The 19,511-nt window shown below is 44.3% G+C and overlaps 1 protein-coding gene across 1 annotated transcript; it reads right to left on the bottom strand.

The window, feature by feature from the left end:
* Positions 1–579: 579 nt before the first annotated feature.
* LOC122551150 (ras-like protein family member 11A) lies at positions 580–10,718 on the bottom strand. Its single transcript, XM_043692774.2, has 4 exons — positions 10,389–10,718; positions 3,971–4,027; positions 3,808–3,884; positions 580–3,491 (listed from the first exon to the last, which is right to left on the bottom strand). Exons 1-4 carry the CDS (start codon positions 10,507–10,509, stop codon positions 3,024–3,026), a joined length of 723 nt encoding a protein of 240 aa, XP_043548709.1. The 5' UTR covers positions 10,510–10,718; the 3' UTR covers positions 580–3,023.
* Positions 10,719–19,511: the final 8,793 nt, after the last annotated feature.

Raw genomic sequence — 19,511 nt, 5'->3', positions numbered from 1 at the left:
TGATTCAACTGGAAGAAGTTGGAAACATCAATTGAGATGCTGCAACTGATGCTCTGGTCTAGGTAACAACACTTCTGTTAATTGCTGAATATATGCAAACTTGACCTTCTCAAAGAATACCAATTGTTTTTGCGGCATAATTACAGCAGGAATTGAGAAAAATTATTTGCACATAATTATCTTGAATTTTTGCATCGAGAACACTACTTGTGATAATTTGATTTTTCCTTCATGCCTGTTTGAGATAAACCTTTATTTCTATAAACTTTCAAATAAATGTTCATTTTACTGTAATTAACATTTTAGCTGACAACATGGCTTAACTTATGAGAAGTGAAATTATCCAGTGATTTGCAAAAACTTATGTTTTAAAGTTAACTAATTAGTTGAATATTGTTAAAATCACAACACCAGGTTATAGTCCAGCAGGTTTATTTGGAAGCACTAGCTTTCGGAGCACTGCTCCTTCATCAAGTGATTGTGGAGAATAAGATCGCAAGACACAGAATTTATAACCTTACAATGTGTCTTACAATCTTATTCTCCACAATCACCTGATGAAGGATCAGCGCTCAGAAAGCTAGTGCTTCCAAATAAACCTGTTGGACTATAACCTGGTGTTGTGTGATTTTTAAACTTTGTACACTCCAGTCCAACACTGATGCATTCAAATCATGCCTTGAATATTTGTCAGGTTACATACAATGAGTGTCTTCACATTAGACAACACATTACACATGAGAAATAGAAGAGAACAAAAGGGCTGAAAAGTGATGAACAAAAGGGGATTAACATCAGGAGAAAAATGTTTTGGTCAAATTTTAACTTGGATTGTTTTCACTGGAAAGACAAAGGCTGAGAGGTGATAGACCTGATAGAGATCTACAAAATTTATGAGATGCATAGATAGGGTGGATAGTCAGAGACCTTTTTCCAGGGTGGAAAGGTCAACTACAAACCTGTGCAGGTTCAAGGTGAAAAATTTAGGGACAGTGTGCAGAAAATGTTTCACAGAGGATTTTGGGTGCCTGAAACTCTCTGCCAGTGAAGGTGGTGGAAGCAGGCACATTAGGAATTTTAATGCTATATTGATTGAGACATAGAAACCACATATGGGCAATAAATTAGGTCTAAAATGAACATTAAGAATTGGTGCGAGCTTGATGAGCCAGAGAGCCTGTTCCTGTGCTGTATTGTTTTCTAATAATTAAAATCCAACTAATATCCAGGATATGATAGCCTGCATTATTGGGCAGGCATTCTAAAAGAGGTAGCTGCAGAGTTAATAAATGCACTGGTTTCTGAAATTTTCTAGGTTCTAGTACAGTCCCAGCAGATTGACAGTTAGCAATCTAACTCCACTACAAGAAAAGAGGGAGACAGTCAAGCCTCAGTCAACAGGAAAAGGCTACAATCTCATGTTAAGGAAGTCTTATCCAAGCACATAGCAAATCACAGTACAATCAGGCAAGGCATGTTTTACAAAAGAAAAATTGTAGTTAACGAACTTCTTGGGAGTCTTTTTTGGGATGTAACTAGCAATATTAATAATGAGGAATGAGTGGATTTCTTCACTCAAAAGCATTAGGAATCTTTGGAATTCGCCTCTCCAAATGAATGCATCTTTACTGAATATCTTTAATGCAGAGATGGACAAATTGTTGTCTCTTGATTCTCTGCGAGAGCATGAGCTGCAGGAAGGAAAATAGACTTGAGGCATAAGATGTTGCATGGCAGAGTAGGCTCAAACGGCTACATATAGTCTTTTCATGCTCCTATTTGGCATGTTCTTGAGCTGTATAAAAGTGCCAATTATACCAAGTAACATTTTTATATTTACTTTTATTTCTGTGTTTCATGTTTTTCATGGCACTTATCTTTTACTGGGTCATTAATTTATAAATTAGTTAACTGGTGAAGCAAATGTATTTAACTTGCGTGACACCACAAGACAAAATTCTTGCAGTACTTTCTTCAGCCCAGTCTCTCCACGCAATGGATACTTTGCAAAATACTGATGGACTGAAACCAAATGTATCAAGGGGTGACCACATCACCTGAAGCCTGACTCAAAATTTTCCTCAATTATCAAAATACAAAACACTGCAATTCATTCAGTAAATTACTAATTTTATCATAACAAAATTAAAAATCAATTGAACCTCTGTCAAAAAAAAGTTGTCTTTGTGGATGACTGAATTTCTAATGTTACAGAATTAGAACAAATCTACAAATAGTTGTACAAATGTCTTTTATAGCAATATAGAAATTAACACATTTTGTAGTTACAAGAGTAACTAAATCATTGTTCGTATAAAATACAGTAAAAGTTATCAATAAAATATAGGTCATTACAAACTCATTACACAAATGACGGACAGTAATGCTTTGTATAATTTTCAAAATCTATAAACTAGAATTGAAAAATAATCACATTTTCTTAGACTGGAATCCATAAATCAAAATTCCAATGGCTAGTTGCAACTTCATAATGGCAACAGAGACTGCTGAGAATTCTTTCACCTGATCTCTTACATAATTTGCTTTGCTTACACTCCAATCTCCCAAAATCTGTAGCAGTTTTTAAATCTTTTTGACTATTCTGTTGTCCCAGGTCCGTCCTCATATTTTCACTTACTTCACAATGTATTGCAAGACTCAATACAACTGTACCATACAACGAGTACGCTCCATTGCACATTCTGAAAAGTTATTATTGGCAACATTAGAAAAACTATTCTGCTATCTTTTCAAGGGTCAACACAAGACATTCACAAACAAAACATTGCTACACTGTGGTAGCAGAAATTATTTGAGCATTAGCATGTAAAGAGATAGTCAATGCCCTCAGGCAAACCTTGCTCCACAGTGAGTCAATCACTGTAATATTCATCATTGCACTGCCATCATTTAAAACTATGTTTATAATCTTGCTGGAGGCAAAATGCACCATTTACAAAGTCATATGAATACTGTGCAATTCTGCTTGTTATCCACTGGGCTTGATTGTTTTAATATCCACATCATAACGTGGCACCAGATTTCACTTTGGAAGAAAGAGCTTGTTTGAAACGTCGTTTTAAATCTTGCATGTTGGGTGACTTGGGGCGTGGAATAATTGATCCTCTTCGTTTTTCTCCATTATTGTTCATATGCAGTTTGCTCACCTCTTTGTAGGCATGTTGAAAAACATCATACACATCCTCATAATTTTCCCTGGTAGAGATTTCTAAGAAAGTTGCACCAAGCTCATTTGCTAATTGGATTCCATCATTAGTCTGAACTTGTCTGGCATGCAATAGGTCACTCTTATTAGCAACAATGATCACAGGGACTTTTGTATCAGGGTACATTTTGCGTATATGCTGATACAGGGGTCGAATCAGTTTGTAACTGTTGTAGTCTGTTATTGAATACACCAAGATAAATCCCTCAGCCCAGTGAATGCACCTGGAGACAAGGTCAGGAAAACGTGCACACTCTCCTTGAGCCTAAAAAAAGAAATTTCAGAAATTAGCCCATTTGTTAGATTTGCAAATTCAATGTCAAAGAAAAACTGATCCATTATGTTCTACAACGGAATTGCATAATATTAATAAAGTTATGATATTGTTCAAATAAGCTACAAATCAAAACTGACAACTTCATTAAATTAGTCTTTGTGCTAATTATTCAAATAACCTGCAAACTCTGAATTTGGCTTCAGGGAGTTTTATTCTTTATTGACATCAAGAATAATAGGATTCTTTCTGGTGTCCTCACTTTTGTACCTCATATTCCTAAAAATGAGATTGTCACAAAGCATACCTGGACACAAGGTGTGTCTTGCACTTGGACTGAAAGCTGCTCCCCTTCAATATGAACCAGTCTTGAATAAAGATTTCCTATAAATTAGAACAATGGTTTGTTAGCAAGTATTTATTATTTATTGATTTTAGTATTCAATTTTAAATGATTAAGAAATACACACCTGTATTTGATTCATAATCCCCAATAAATCTCTTAGTTAAGAACCGGACAATCAATGCTAGAAAGAAACATAAATATTTATCAATATTTTGCTGTTACAGCTATTGCAGTTGTTCTTTCATATGCATTTGAGAAATTGAAAATTTATTATATTCATTGGAAGCACCAGTGACACCTGCTTTAATATCCAGACAATACAAAAGTGTTAATTCAGCAGTTTTATATCTATCCTTTTTAAAAGAAGAACAGCTTCAATATTGGTTTTTGGTGCAAAAGTTCCAATGGGTAGTAATCCTAAAGTAAACTTGGTCACATTCACCGAAGCTGGTTCTTGTGATGATCTGTGTTGCCACTGGAATGTTCCATTATTGGAAGTTGATAGTGCTACTATGGATCAGAACTAACAAAAGAAAATTAAAATAAAATCAGTTACTAGGATGAAAATACAAAATCAGAGGAATTAAGCCATTCGGTCCCTTCAACCAATTCCTCCACCAAATAAGATCATATCTGAACTGATCACTCCATGTTCCTACCTACTTACGATAACCTTTCGACACTAATTTTTCAAGAACCTATCTACCTCTGCTTTAAAAATATTCAAGGACTCTGCTTCCAACACCTTTTGAGGAAGAGTGTTCCAAAGCTCATGATCCTCTGAGGAAAGATTTCTACTCACTTCTGTTTTAAATGGGCGACAGTTTACTTCAAAGTGTTGCTTTACATCTAGATCTTTTCACATGCTTCCTATCAATTCCTCTCTGGATTTTATGTTTCAATCAATTCACCTCTTACTCAAAACTCCAAGCCTACACTGTCCAACTTTTCCTAGGCAAAAGTGAGGACTGCAGATGCTGCAAATCAGAGTCTACATTAGAGTGGTGCTGGAAAAGCACAGCCAGCCAGGCAGCATCTGAGGAGCAGGAAAAAACAACAACATTTCAGGCAAAAGCCCTTCATCAGGACTGGTGGCTCCCTGTCTTCAGGGTGGAGGGATAAATGAAAGGGGGTGGGGCTGGGGAGAAGGTAGCAAAGAGTACAGTAGGTGGATGGGGGTGGGGATGAAGGTGATAGGTCAGAGGAGGGTGGAGCAGTTAGGTGGGAAGGAAGATTGGCAGGAAGGACCAATCATGAGAATGGTGCTGAGCTGGAAGGTTGGAACTGGGATAGGATAACCTATTCTTTTGAGGTATTCATGTAATAAATATTCCTTGAACTGCTTTCAATGTATTTACAGGTTGCCTTTAAACATGAGGATATTGTACAACACTCTAGATGTGCTGTCAACAATCCTCTATATAAATGAAGCATAACCACTCTACCTTTATCTTCAATTAAAAATAATATTCTGCTAACCTTCCTAACAACTTTATGTACCTGTATACTACCATTTTGCAATTTGTACAATAGGACACACAGATTCCTATGTACCTCAGAGTTCTGCAACTTCTCACTGTTTAGATAATATGCTTCTGTTTTATATTCTTGCCAAAAGAAAACATTTTACTTTGTCCCATTATACTCCATTAGCCACTCAATTCTTTACCTTCCTCAACTTATTTTCCCTGATATCTTTGTGTCATCAGAAAATTTAGCAGCCATCTCTTTGACCCCACCATCATGTCATTTATACAAGTTGTAAGGAAGTGGAGTTCCCAGAACAGATCCCTGCAGTATATCACTTCTCACACCTTGCCAATCATTAAAAAAAAGCCACATTTATGCTTCCTTCCTTGTTGCCGGTTAGCTAGCTGATCTTGGAACCATGACAATATATTACTCCCAAATCATGGGCTTTTAATTTCCAGAGTAGCCTTTGAAGTTGAATCTTAAGTGTCTTCTGAAAATCTAAGTACAGTTCAACCACCAGTTCCCCTTTATTCATAGCTCATATTCCTTCCTCCAAAGAACTCAAATTGGTTAAATGTGATTTCCCCTCAAATCCATAAAGAGTCTGCTTGATCACCTTAAAATGTAATAGCTTCTAATATCTTGCCCGAGAGAGAAGTTAAACTAACTAGTTCAAAGAAAAAAAGCCAAAGACCAAATCTAATAACAGGCATTCCACCAGATCGCAGAAAAACTGTTGGTAGCTGTGATATTATTTAAGTTTGGAATGACATGTGATTTCTTTTATTATTAATGCATGAAAAGATTCTAAAGACATCCTTCATTGTGCTTGTTTCTACATATTTGCGTTTTATTCATTGGGGTGGTTGTGCAGAGTAGCAGAGGGCCCTCAAATGTTTAAATTCACTGAGAGAACTATTTTAGTGGTAATATTCAAATTCTCTTTCTTTCAGGGAGATTGAGGCTAGGATTGCTGCTGTATAGGAGCATTTTACTGGATATGTAAAAGATACACATAGCTATTTGTAAGTACAACAATACAGTATTTAGTAACTCTTTAAATGCAGTAATTCAATAATTAAATCAAGCTATGTGAAAGAACTCCGCTCTGAATTGCTATATCAGAGTTGGAGATCACTGATTTGGTTTACATAATCTTTGTTGATGGTAGCAGTGACTTATGTCTAAACAGGAAGTCACTGTATAACTAACAGTTTTGCAAGTTTCTGAAATCTAAAGATATGCCATTTTCAGTTGAAGTGTATCAAAAACAGTGGATTATTTCTCAATGAAAAGAGAATTACTTCTGGCTATTAAAAGTCAGATGTTGCATTAGCTATGAAAGAAATCAATTATTGTTTCTATTTATTAAATCAGGGAAATATTTATCTTTCAGATTATCAGGAAAAACACAATGATTTCTTCTGCTCTTGTACATCCTGTCAGGAAACTGAAGGAAAACAAACTCATAAGTTTCTATTTACTCCCAAATAATAGAGCATTTTCTTTTTAATTGCAGTATCTGTACCACTGAACAAAAAAAATACATATGCAAATTTGAGAAGATGCAAAAATACCCTTTTTAAAAATCCTCGTATTTGGCTTATTCAATATAGCACAAATAGCAAACATTTAATTTCATCCAACTGCACATATGTTTTAAACTCAAGGCAAATAAACACTAATAAAAAAGATCAAGATGAATTTAAGAGCTAATCTGCATATCCATTGTCTAGTCTCAATGTAAATTGGTGTATACATATTCAACTAGCAAGGTGAAGTTTGGGCTTTTGTCAAATCGGCTCCTACTATGATTATTCAGAGCGCAACTATTTTTGTCAACTTTGTCAAAAGAGATTCTACTCACATTACATGTGCAGAATAGAAGCGTTTGTTGAAATAGACAACTAAGATTATTTGACTCATGCACGTTTGCAAATTCATTGCAAGCTTTTTGAAAAAATTTTTTTTAAAAAATATGTTGGAGTACCTTAAACCAAGCAAATTCTATCTAAGCTAAAAGGGAAATGTTTTCTTTCATTTAATTTATACTCACTGACTGCATCACTTTTTTAAAAAAAAATTCATTCAATCAAAGTATGCAGGTTTCAATCACATGGCCAGCATTTATTGCCCATCACTAATTGCTGCCTTCTTGTAACACTGCGGTCTATTTGAGATAGGTAGCCTCACAGTGCTGTTAGGGAGAGAGTTACAGGACTGTGATTCAGTGACACTGAAGGAACCACAACATACTTCCAAATCAGGATGATGAGTGGCTTGAAGAGAAACATACAGGTGGAGGTTTTCTGATGTATCTGCTACCCTTATCCTTTTAGATAGCAGTGGCTGTGGGTTTGGAAAGTGCTGTCAAAGAAGCTATAGTGAATTTCTGCAGTGTTTCTTGCAGATGGTACACTCTGCTGCTGCTGCTGCTCTGCATCAATATAAAGTGAGCACATGTAGTGCCAATGAAGCAAGTGGCTTTGTCCTCAGTGGTGTCAAGCTTCTTGACTGCACTCATTCAGCATATCCTCTATCAACATCCTCAGGATTACCATTGACCCGAAACAGCTAGGACTAGCTATGTAAATTCTGTGGCTACAAAAAAAACAGGTCAGAGACTAGGAATACAATAGCAAGTAACTTACTATGTGACTTCCCAAAGATCGTCCACCATCTACAAGGCACCAGTCAGGAGTGCAATGGAACATTCCCCACATGCCTGGATGAGTGCAGTTCCAACAACACTAAAGAAGCTGGACATCAAGATGAAAGCAGCCCACTTGGCAGGCACCACTTCCAGACATTCACTCCTTCACTACTGATGCTCAATAGCAGCGGTGTGTATCATCTCTGGAATTCACTGTAGAAAGTCACCAAGGATGAGTAGACAGCACCTTTCAAACTCATGACCATTACCATTGAGAAGGCAAAGAGCAGCAGAAAAATTAGAATACGATCATCTGCATGCTTCCCTCCAAACCACACACCAAGCTGATTTGGAAATATATCACCACTTCTTCACTGTTGGACAAAATCCTGGAAATCCTTACTGAACAGCATTGTGGGGGTACCTACACCAAACTGATTGCAATAGTTCAAGGCGGCAGCTCACCACCACCACCACCTCCTCAAGGGAAACGGAGGATGGGCAAAATAAATGCTGCCCCAGCCAATGAAATCCACATCCCAGAAAGAATTTTTTTAAAAACTTACTAAATTCAAAACAGATGCATTTTGGCATTAAGATTTCCCTCTGTATAACTCTTGCAATGTAACTTAGCTATAACTTCCAAAACGCACCCTTACTCCTATTCACGTGTTATCATTTACTAGAGTATTTCCATTGTCTTTGAAACTGAATCTACCAACTAATACACAGATACCTTGAGCAGCTTTATGTTGATGACTCACATGCACTAAAAATTGTGCAAACATCTTAGAATCATTCAGTTGCTTGGTCCCATTATTCAATGTAGCATATGGGGATTAGTTTTTCACACCAATTATGTCAAAACAAGAACACTTTGAATATAAAAATTTGAATTGTGCAAGTCCAGATGGACTTAATATGGCTCAGAGCTAAATTATGTTGTGTGTAGAAATCCCAAAGGCCACATGTGTAATTAAATTATCACAAACTTTTCAAATTCACATTCAATGGCTTGAATCCAAGGTGGCTCCCAATTCTCCTTATATACCTTGCCCCCTACAATAGACTAGTGGAAAACTGCCCATTTTAAACAAAGAATATGCTCATTGCTCAGATCTGAGGAAGGGTCACTCAACCGGAAATATTAACTCAGATTTCTCTCCACAGATGGTGCCAAACCTGTTGCGCCTTTCCAACAATTTAACTTTTGTTTCTGCTCATTGTACATCTTTTCGAAAAGAAAACTGATTTCTGTCCAGTGGGCAAACTAAGTCGTTTAAAAAGAAATTCAAAACAAAGCCAAAGTACAAAAGGGCCACAAGAGGTAATCACAGTCCTTCTGAAAACAACCTGTGAACAATTTCCAGACCTTTTGTATTGGAACTGAACACAATACATTCCAAGGCAGGAGTAAGACACCCGATGAAGGGCTTTTGCCCGAAACGTCGATTTTCCTGCTCCTCGAATGCTGCCTGACCTGCTGTGCTTTTCCAGCACCACTCTGATCTAAACTCTGGTTTCCAGCATCTGCAGTCCTCACTTTTGTCTACCTTTGATTGTGGGGAATTCTTGTCATTGTATTGGCCAATCAGGCTCACACGAAAATAAAATCTGATCGTTAACTCATTGCTAATTGGCAGTCATAATTTCCAAGGTTACTATAGTGACCACACTTCAGGAGTACATAGTGGCCGTGAAGAGTTGGTGAAACGCATTATATAAACGTGAATCTTTCCTCGCCTTTGTCCACCTGTCTTAATATTTCGGTGTGTAGTTTGGTGTCAGGTTTTGTCCTATTTGTTTCTACAACGCTTTCGAACGTTACCTGAAAGGCGCTATGCAAATACAAATCCCTATTATTACCAGTTGTAACTGTCCAACACATCTGAACGTGCAAGTCAGCGCGCTACTTCTGGAGGCAAATCTCAGAGTCCGCCTCAAAAATACCTTTTTCACAGACTCAAAAATCCTTCAGGAAACAATTGCCAGGTTTCAAATGTAAAAGCGGGACAGTGTCCGCTGGGAGGCACGCCTGGCATGTAATGCCCCTGCACTTGGCCACAACGCCATCAGGTTTTGTACTGGGCAGCAAGAGGAATCCCATTCCATCTATTTGGGACAAACCGAATCCTAAATTTCAGAGTGAAAAGACTGTCCTCAGTCTGGAGACTTAATGATAGTTGAGTTGTAACCAATATGAATACAGACCAATCATGCAAACAGGTATTTCATGGTTACTCAACCATTCAATACAGAAAACACATTGTTGATGCTGGATTTAATCGTCGAATGAATCCATCAGATGTGACAAATATTTGTTCGTGTTCAATTGATTTAGTTTAATAGACATACCGTTCATTTCAAAAGTAAACTGTCGATCGACATTTCTGTAGGCGGCTCAATCACCTCTTACCTGTTTTCCCAACAGTGCTTGACCCTAAAACTGCGATCTTGATGTCTCTGTTCATCACATTGTCGCATGACTCCGGGATTGGAACCAACAGTAAGTTCGTCGACATATTATAAAAACGCATGGGTCCCCTGGCAGTGTTCCGGCAACTCGATGGAATTGCAGAGAGCGGCTGCTCTGATTAACTGAGACCTGCAGCTCTTCTCTGACCAGGTTTGGTACAATCAGCAACTCACAAAACTGCGCCAATCCCACGCAGATCTACTCGAATCGTCTGGCCGTTCTTTGTGCCTGGGTTCTGAGAGCTCTCGCCTCTTCATATACACAGTGCTGTGGGTGAGCAGCCTCCCACTCCTCACACAAACCAATAGGACTGCACTGACGAACATAGCAACGTAAATCGCCTGAATACGTCCAGACGTAGCAACTTCCTCGCATTATACCTGCACCTAGGGTGAAAGGGTATTTTAGGCAGCACCGAATGGCTGCTTTACAAATAACACAGACTATAATCTTGATTTGTTCGCTTTAGTCGAACTTTTCTTAGTGGACTGCCAATGTCGGCATCAAACAGGTCAAGAATGGCACGGTAGGATCCAATTAAGAGGGACACTGCCTAGTTCAATAAAGCAGTGACCCATTCAGCGACAGGCACGTATCATGACAGGCAGGTAACATGTGTCCATGGGGAAAGATTATCACACGTCTACATGTGGGAAGTGCTTTCTAAAATGGGATTTGGGGAGGGAATCGGCAATTAGTGTCGAGAGGGGGTTGCTGGAAAAGCACAGCAGGTCAGGCAGCATCCGAGGAACAGGTAAATCGACGTTTCGGGCCAGAGTCCTTCACCAGGAATGCTGTGCTTTTCCAGCAACACACTCTCAACTCTGATCTCCAGCATCTGCAGACCTCACTGTCTCCTAATCCGCAATTAGATTTGGCTGCCCCATACCAACGTTGTTAGTGCAGTCTCAATCAATGGGTGGGAATCAGAAAGCTTATCGATCAGATCCAGAGTCAGGCAGGGGTGCCCATTCTCCTGCATTGTTGGTATGTTGTATAGAGTGTTTTGCGGAGTCCATCAGGAAGAATGCGAGCCTGAGAGGAGTGACTATTCCAGGCAGCAGAGGTCTGTAAGTCAAAGCCTCCCTGTACATGGATGATTTTGTCATATTCTGCTCAAATCATCTGTCAGTGCACAGACTCATGAGCATCTGCGACCAGTTTGAACTGGCCTCAGGAGCCAAGGTAAATCGAGGCAAGAGTGAGGCCATGTTCTTTAGGAACTGGACAGACTGATCTTTCATCCATCAGCACAGATTACCAGAATATGCTGGGAATATGGTTCAGAGGGACTGGGGCACGTGCAAAACATTGGGAGGAGTGCCTTACCAAGTTGAGGCAGAAATTGGTATTTTGGCAACACTGTTCCCTCTCGATTTGCGTCAAAACCTGGTCATCAGGTCTGAGGCACTCTCTCTCTCGTACATGTCACAGGTCTGACCTATTCCTCAAACCTGTACCATTACAGTTACCTGAGCCATCTTGCACTTCATCTGGAGGTCTAAGATGGACCGTGTGCACAGGGACACCACTTACAAAGCTTTGGATAAACGGGTGAGTGGGGGAGAGAAGAATGCATCCAATACTGCCTTCATCCTGATGGCCAGCTTTGCGTGCAGCTCGAGTATAGACCCTCTGTATCATCAGACCTTCATGGGGAAATTGCAAAGAAAAATATCTTTAACACAAGTCGTTCAGGAAGTGTTCAGCACATAGCATCCTCGACACCTTGTGGGAAAAGGAGAGGATGGATCCTGTCATAAGGCTTCCTGAGCAAACTGTCAAAGTCATTTCACAGAATACCTCATCACCAGACCTTTGCAACGTGTACCGAGAGATCACTTGGATGGTGGTGAGAAGTGCAAAACCAGTATGCCCAGTCGATCTGTCCTAGTACATACTGCCCTCGAAGTGGCTATGGACTTGGGGGAGTAGATTGTCACACATGTCCTGCTGGAATGTACCTTTGCAAAGGAAGTCTGGAGACAGATGTGATGGTTTTTGTAGATGTTTGTCCTGTGCAACTCTGTGATGCAGGACTCAATGCTGTATTGTCTGTTCACCAGGATGCACAATGAGACAAATATTGACAACACCTGGAGGACCATTAATTCGGAGAAAGCTGTTCTTTGGTCTGTTTCACAACGATGCAGTCCGAAAAGAGTATACAGCTGGTCAGTATCACGGTGAAGCAGACCGGGGGGGGGTGGAGAGTGCAGTGAGTTAGTATCACCGTGAAGCAGACCAGAGGGAGTGTGCAGTGGGTCAGTATCACTGTGAAGCAGACTGGGGGGAGTGTGCATTGGTCAGTATCACTGTGAAGCAGACCGGGAGGAGTGTGTCGTAGGTTCAGTATCACTGAAGCAAAGCGGGGGCAGTGTGCAGTGGGTCAGTATCACTGTGAAGCAGATTGGGGGGAGTGTGCAGTGGGACCGTATCACTGTGAAGCAGACCCGGGGGAGTGTGTAGTGGGTTAGTATCACTGTGAAGCAGACCCGGGAGAGTGTGTAGTGGGTTAGTATCACTGTGAAGCAGTTTGGTAGGAGTGTCACTACATACTGAGGTTCTACCTGTCCCGGTGTTGTGAAGGATGGGCCTGGCCTCGCTGCCGCGGAACGCTCCGAGTAGTTGGATCGTTCCGTATCACCTGTCCTTCGTGGAGAAGTTTATGAAGAAAAACACCTTTGACCACAAGTCCATCAGGAAGTGGTCAGCACGTAGTGTCCTTGAGACCCTTCGGGAAAAGGAGAGGGCGGATCCTATCGAGCGGTTCCCTGAGCAGACTGTCAAAGCCATTTGGCAGAATGCCTCATCGCCAGAACTTTCCAACAAGCACCAAGGCATGGCTTGGCTGGTGGTGAGAAGGGCTCTGCCTGTGAGATCCTTTATGCACGCCCGGACTCTCAGCCGCACCGCACGCTGCCCTCGAAGTGGCTGCGGGGGGGACAAGACTGTCACACACCTCCTTCTAGAATGTGCCTACGCAGAAGAAATCTGGAGAGGATTGCAGTGGTGTTTGTCGAGGTTCGTCCCGAGCAGCGCCGTCACACGGGACTCCGTGCTCTACGGCCTGTTCCCCGGGACGCACACCGAGGCGATCGTCAACTGTGCCTGAAGGATCATCAACTCGGTGAAGGACGCTCTCTGGGTGGTCCGAAACCTGTTGATCTTCCAGCTGAAGGAGTTGACCCCGACTGAGTGTTGCAGACTGGCACATTCCAAGGTCCAGGACTACGTGTTGAGGGACGCGCTGAAGCTTGGGGCAGCTGCCGCCAAGGCGCGATGGGGAAAGACCACCGTGTAACATCTGCCTGCCTAAGAAGAAGAGGGGGCCCGTGCAGTCATTTGGGCTCTGCTGACGGCTCAGCTAAAAATGTAATCGTAAAGACCTGTAAATAGGAATGATTACTCTGTTTTCGGTATGCAATCAAATGGAATGTTTACATATGTATGGCATGCCCAGTTGTACAGATCATCAAAGTATTTTATGAATAATGTATAGTTTGGAAATAAAAAAAGTTTGGTAGGAGTGTGCAATGGGTCAGTATCACAGTGAAGCAGACCGGGAAGGAATGTGCAGTGGGTCAGTGTCATGGTGAAGCAGACTGGGAGGAGTGTATAGTGGGTCAGTATCATTGTGAAGCAGCTTGGGGGGGAGTGTGTACTGGGTCAGTATCACTGGGAAGCAGACCAGGGGGAGAGTGCAGTGGGTCAGTATCACTGTGAAGCAGACCGGGGGAGAGTGCAGTGGGTCAGTATCACTTTGAAGCAGATTGGTGGGCGTGTGCAGTGGGTCAGTATCACTGTGAAGCAGATTGGGCGGAGTGTGCAGTGGGTCAGTATCACTGTGAAACAGACCGGGGGGAGTGTGATCTGGGTCACTATCACTGTGAAGCAAACTGAGGGGAGTGTGCAGTTCATCAGTATCACTGTGAAGCAGATTGGGAGGAATGTGCAGATGTGCAGAAGCAGACCATGGGGAGTATGACCTGGGTCAGTATCACTGTGAAGCAGACCGGAGGGAGTGTGTAGTGGATCAGTATCACTGTGAAGCAGACCGGAGGGAGTGTGCAGTGGGTCAGTATCACTGTGAAGCAGACCGGAGGGAGTGTGTAGTGGGTCAGTATCGCTGTGATGTAGACCGGGGAGAGTGTGCAGAGGGTCAGTATCACTGTGAAGCAGATTGCGGGGAGTGGGCAGTGAGACAGTATTACTGTGAAGCAGATTGCGGGGAGTGTGTAGTGGGTCAGTATCACTGTGAAGCAGATTAGGGTGGGGGGTGTGTGTGCTCTGGCTCAATGTCACTGTGATAGATACCGGGATGGGGAGTGTGCAATGGGTCAGTATCACTGTGAAGCAGACCGGAGAGAGTGTGTAGTGGGTCAGTATCTCTGTGAAGCAGATTGCGAGGAGTGTGCGGTGCGTCAGTATCACTGTGAAGTGGATTGGGAGGAGGGTGCAGTGAGTCTGTATCAGTATGAAGCAGATCAGAGGGAGTGTGTCGTGGGTCAGTATCACTATGAAGCAGATCGGGTGGAGTGTGGAGTGCATCAGTATCACTGTGAAGCAGACCGGGGGTGTGTACAGTGGGTTAGTATCACTGTGAAGCAGATTGGGAGGAGTGTGCAATGGGTCAGTATCACTGTGAAGCAAACTGAGGGGAGTGTGCAGTTCATCAGTATCACTGTGAAGCAGATTGGGAGGAATGTGCAGATGGTCAGTATCACTGTTAAGCAGATTGGGGGTAGTGTGTATTCGGCCAGTATCACGGTGAAGCAGACCGGGTAGAGTGTGCAGTGGGTCAGTATCACTGTGAAGCAGACCTGGAGGAGTGTGCAGTGGGTCAGTATCTCTGTGAAGCAGACCTGGAGGAGTGTGCATTGGGTCAGTATTGCTGTGAAGTCGACCGGGGATTGTGTGCAGTGGGTCAGTATCACTGTGAAGCAGACCAGGGGGAGTGTGTAGTGTGTCAGTATCTCTGTGAAGCAGATTGGGAGGAGTGTGCAGTGGGTCAGTATCACTGTGAAGCAGACCATGGGGAGTGTGACCTGGGTCAGTATCACTGTGAAGCATACCGGGAAGGAATGTGCAGTAGGTCAGTGTCATGGTGAAGCAGACTGGGAGGAGTGTATAGTGGGTCAGTTTCATTGTGAAACAGCTTGGGGGGGAGTGTGTACTGGGTCAGTATCACTGGGAAGCAGACCAGGGGGAGAGTGCAGTGGGTCAGTATCACTGTGAAGCAGACCGGGGGAGAGTGCAGTGGGTCAGTATCACTTTGAAGCAGATTGGTGGGCGTGTGCAGTGGGTCAGTATCACTGTGAAGCAGACCGGGGGAGAGTGCAGTGGGTCAGTATCACTTTGAAGCAGATTGGTGGGCGTGTGCAGTGGGTCAGTATCACTGTGAAGCAGATTGGGCGGAGTGTGCAGTGGGTCAGTATCACTGTGAAACAGACCGGGGGGAGTGTGATCTGGGTCACTATCACTGTGAAGCAAACTGAGGGGAGTGTGCAGTTCATCAGTATCACTGTGAAGCAGATTGGGAGGAATGTGCAGATGGTCAGTATCACTGTTAAGCAGACTGGGAGGAGTGTGTATTCGGCCATTATCACTGTGAAGCAGACCGGGTAGAGTGTGCAGTGGGTCAGTATCACTGTGAAGCAGAGCGGGGCGGGGTGTGTAGTGGGTCAATATCACTGTGAAGCCGACTGGGTGGAGTGTGCAGTGCGGCCGTATCACTGTGAAGCAGACCTGGAGGAGTGTGCATTGGGTCAGTATTGCTGTGAAGTCGACCGGGGATTGTGTGCAGTGGGTCAGTATCACTGTGAAGCAGACCAGGGGGAGTGTGTAGTGTGTAGTGTGTCAGTATCTCTGTGAAGCAGATTGGGAGGATTGTGCAGTGGGTCAGTATCACTGTGAAGCAGATTGTGGGGGAGATTGCAGTGGGTCAGTATCACTGTGAAGCAGACCATGGGAAGTGTGAGCTGGGTCAGTATCACTGTGAAGCAGACCGGAGGGAGTGTGTAATGGGTCAGTATCGCTGTGATGTAGATCGGGGAGAGTGTGCAGTGGGTCAGTATCACTGTGAAGCAGATTGCGGGGAGTGTGCATGGGTCAGTGTCACTGTGAAGTAGTTTGGGAGGAGTGTGCAGTGGGTCAGTATCGCTGTGAAGCAGATTGTGGGGGCGAGTGCAGTGGGTCAGTATCACTGTGAAGCAGACCATGGAGAGTATGACCTGGGTCAGTATCACTGTGAAGCAGACCGGGGGGAGAGTGCAGTGGGTCTGTATCACTGTGAAGCAGACCAGGGGGAGTGAGTAGTGGGTCAGTATCGCTGTGAAGTTGACTGGGGAGTGTGTGCAGTGGGTCAGTATCACTGTGAAGCAGACCGGAGGGAGTGTGTAATGGGTCAGTATTGCTGTGATGGAGACCGGGGAGAGTATGCAGTGGGTCAGTATCACTGTCAAGCAGATTGCGGGGAGTGTGCAGTGTGTCAGTATCACTGTGAAGCAGATTGGAGGGAGTGTGTAGTGAGTCAGTGTCACTGTGAAACAGATTGCGGGGAGTGTGCAGTGGGTCAGTATCACTGTGAAGCAGACCGGGGGGAGTGTGCAGTGGGTCAGTATCACTGTGAAGCAGATTGGAGGGAGTGTGCAGTGGGTCAGTATCACTGTGAAGCACACCCGAGGGAGTGTGTAGTGTGTAGTGGATCAGTACGTGTATTGCCTGCAGAAAGTTAAGGCAAAGGAGATGGAATTATGAAGCTATGAAATAAACTGTCCCAGCTCCAGGAAAGTATGTAGAACCTGCTCCTGCTGCAGACGATAGGGGTGGATGTCATGGAGGACCTCAAGGAGGTGAAGGGCCAGCAAGCCTCGCTCTTTGCTTCGGAGGCCTCCAAGATAATCTTCCGGTCCAGGGTCCGCTCGGTGGAGCAGGACGAGACGTGCTCACATTTCTTCTTCTAGAAGGTGCACAAAGAGAGGTCCGTGCTCAGCAGCCTGAAGGAAGAAGATGGCTCGATAACGTCATCTCAGGCTGACGTCATGAGGATCAGTAAATCCTTCTATGCCAGTCTGTATGACGCGAAGCCGACTGACAGCGCGGCCTCCCAGTCGTTCCTGTCCTCTATCACGGAGGTCTTAGACGACAGAACACGGGAGAGGCTGGACCAGCCGCTATCTCTGGACGAGCTGACCAAGGCCCTCGAGTCCTCCGAAAAGAATAAAACTCCCGGAAGCGACGGCTTACCAGTCGAGCTCTATTCCGCTCTGTGGGATTTGATTGGCCAGGACCTGCTGGAGGTCTATGTCAGTATGCTTCGGGCAGGTACCATGAGTGAATCCATGAGGAAAGGCATCATCACCCTCCTCTACAAGCGGAAGGGGGAGAGGGAGGAACTCAAAAATTGGAGACCAATCTCACTGTTGAATGCAGATTACAAAATTCTGTCAAAGGTAATCGCCAACCGGGTCAGGTCTGCTCTGGGGTCGGTGATTCACCCTGACCAAACCTGTGCTGTGCCGGGCAGGAAGATCGCTGAGAGTCTCGCACTCCTCAGGGATATGATCGCCTACGTGCAGGACAGAGGATTGGACACCTGCCTGATCAGCCTGGACCAGGAGGAAGCCTTTGACAGGATATCACACACGTATATAAGAGATGTTCTCTCCAAAATGGGCTTTGGGGAGGGAATCTGTAATTGGATCAGACTGCTCTACACCAACATTGTCAGTGCAGTCTCAATCAATGGGTGGGAATCAGATAGCTTCCCAGTCAGATCTGGAGTCAGGCAGGGCTGCCCTCTCTCTCCTGCCTTGTTTGTGTGTTGCATAGAGCCATTTGCCGAGTCCATCAGGAAGGATGCGAGCCTGAGAGGGGTGACTATTCCTGGCAGTGGGGGCCTGCAGGTTAAGGCCTCCCTGTACATGGATGACGTCGCCGTTTTCTGCTCGGATCCGCTGTCCGTGCGCAGACTCATGTGCATTTGTGACCAGTTCGAACGGGCCTCGGGGGCCAAGGTAAACCGAGGCAAGAGCGAGGCCATGCTCTTTGGGAACTGGGCCGACCAATCCTCGATCCCCTTCACCGTCAGGACCGACCACCTGAAGGTGCTGGGTATTTGAGTCGGAGGGGCTGGGGCGTGCGCCAAGTCTTGGGAGGAGTGTATCAGCAAAGTGAGGCAGAAACTGGGCAGATGGAAGCTACGGTCGCTCTCCATCGCGGGAAAAAACCTGGTCATCAGGTGTGAGGCACTATCATTGCTGTTATACGTGGCACAGGTCTGGCCTATTCCCAGAACCTGTGCCGCTGCAGTCACCCGGGCCATCTTCCAGTTCATATGGAGGTCAAAGATGGACCGGGTCCGAAGGGACTCGCTGTATAAAGATCTGGGCAATGGGGGAAAAAATACACCCAATGCCACCCTCACCCTGATGGCCACCTTTGTGTGTGGCTGCATCAAGCTGTGCGTGGATCCCCGGTACGCAAACACCAAGTGTTACTACGTACTGAGGTTCTACCTGTCCCCGGTGTTGCGAAGGATGGGCCTGGCCTCGCTGCCGCGGAACGCTCCGAGTAGTTGGACCGTTCCGTATCACCTGTCCTTCGTGAGATCCTTTATGCACGCCCGGTCTCTCAGCCGCACCGCACTCTGCCCTCGAAGCGGCTGAGGGGGGAAGAGACTGTCACACACCTCCTTCTGGAATGTGCCTATGCAGAGGAAGTCTGGAGAGGAATGCAGTGGTGTTTGTCGAGGTTCGTCCCAAGCAGCGCCGTGACGCGGGACTCCGTGTTCTACGGTCTGTTCCCCGGGACGCACACCAAGACGAACATCAACTGCGCCTGGAGGATCATCAACTCGGTGAAGGACGCTCTCTGGGTGGTCCGAAACCTGCTGATCTTCCAGCTGAAGGAGTTGACCCCGACTGAGTGTTGCAGACTGGCACATTCCATGGTCCAGGACTACGTGTTGAGAGACGCGCTGAAGCTTGGGGCAGCTGCCGCCAAGGCGCGGTGGGGAAAGACCACTGTGTAAAGTCTGCCTGCCTAATGAAGAACAGGGGG

The sequence above is a fragment of the Chiloscyllium plagiosum genome, unplaced genomic scaffold (genome assembly GCF_037043375.1).
Source record: "Chiloscyllium plagiosum isolate Xiang-an unplaced genomic scaffold, Cpla_swu_hap1 HiC_scaffold_6, whole genome shotgun sequence".
In the NCBI taxonomy this organism is placed as follows: Eukaryota; Metazoa; Chordata; class Chondrichthyes; order Orectolobiformes; family Hemiscylliidae; genus Chiloscyllium; species Chiloscyllium plagiosum.
This window is presented reverse-complemented; position numbering and strand designations above follow the sequence as displayed.

Excerpts from the sequence above, each read along its gene's own strand:
- LOC122551150 (XM_043692774.2), bottom strand. The coding sequence starts at position 10,509 with ATGCGTTTTTATAATATGTCGACGAACTTACTGTTGGTTCCAATCCCG. Across the intron at positions 4,028-10,388 it reads AAGCACTGTTGGGAAAACAG|CATTGATTGTCCGGTTCTTA; the intron begins GTAAGAGGTGAT and ends GTTTCTTTCTAG. Across the intron at positions 3,885-3,970 it reads GGATTATGAATCAAATACAG|GAAATCTTTATTCAAGACTG; the intron begins GTGTGTATTTCT and ends TCTAATTTATAG.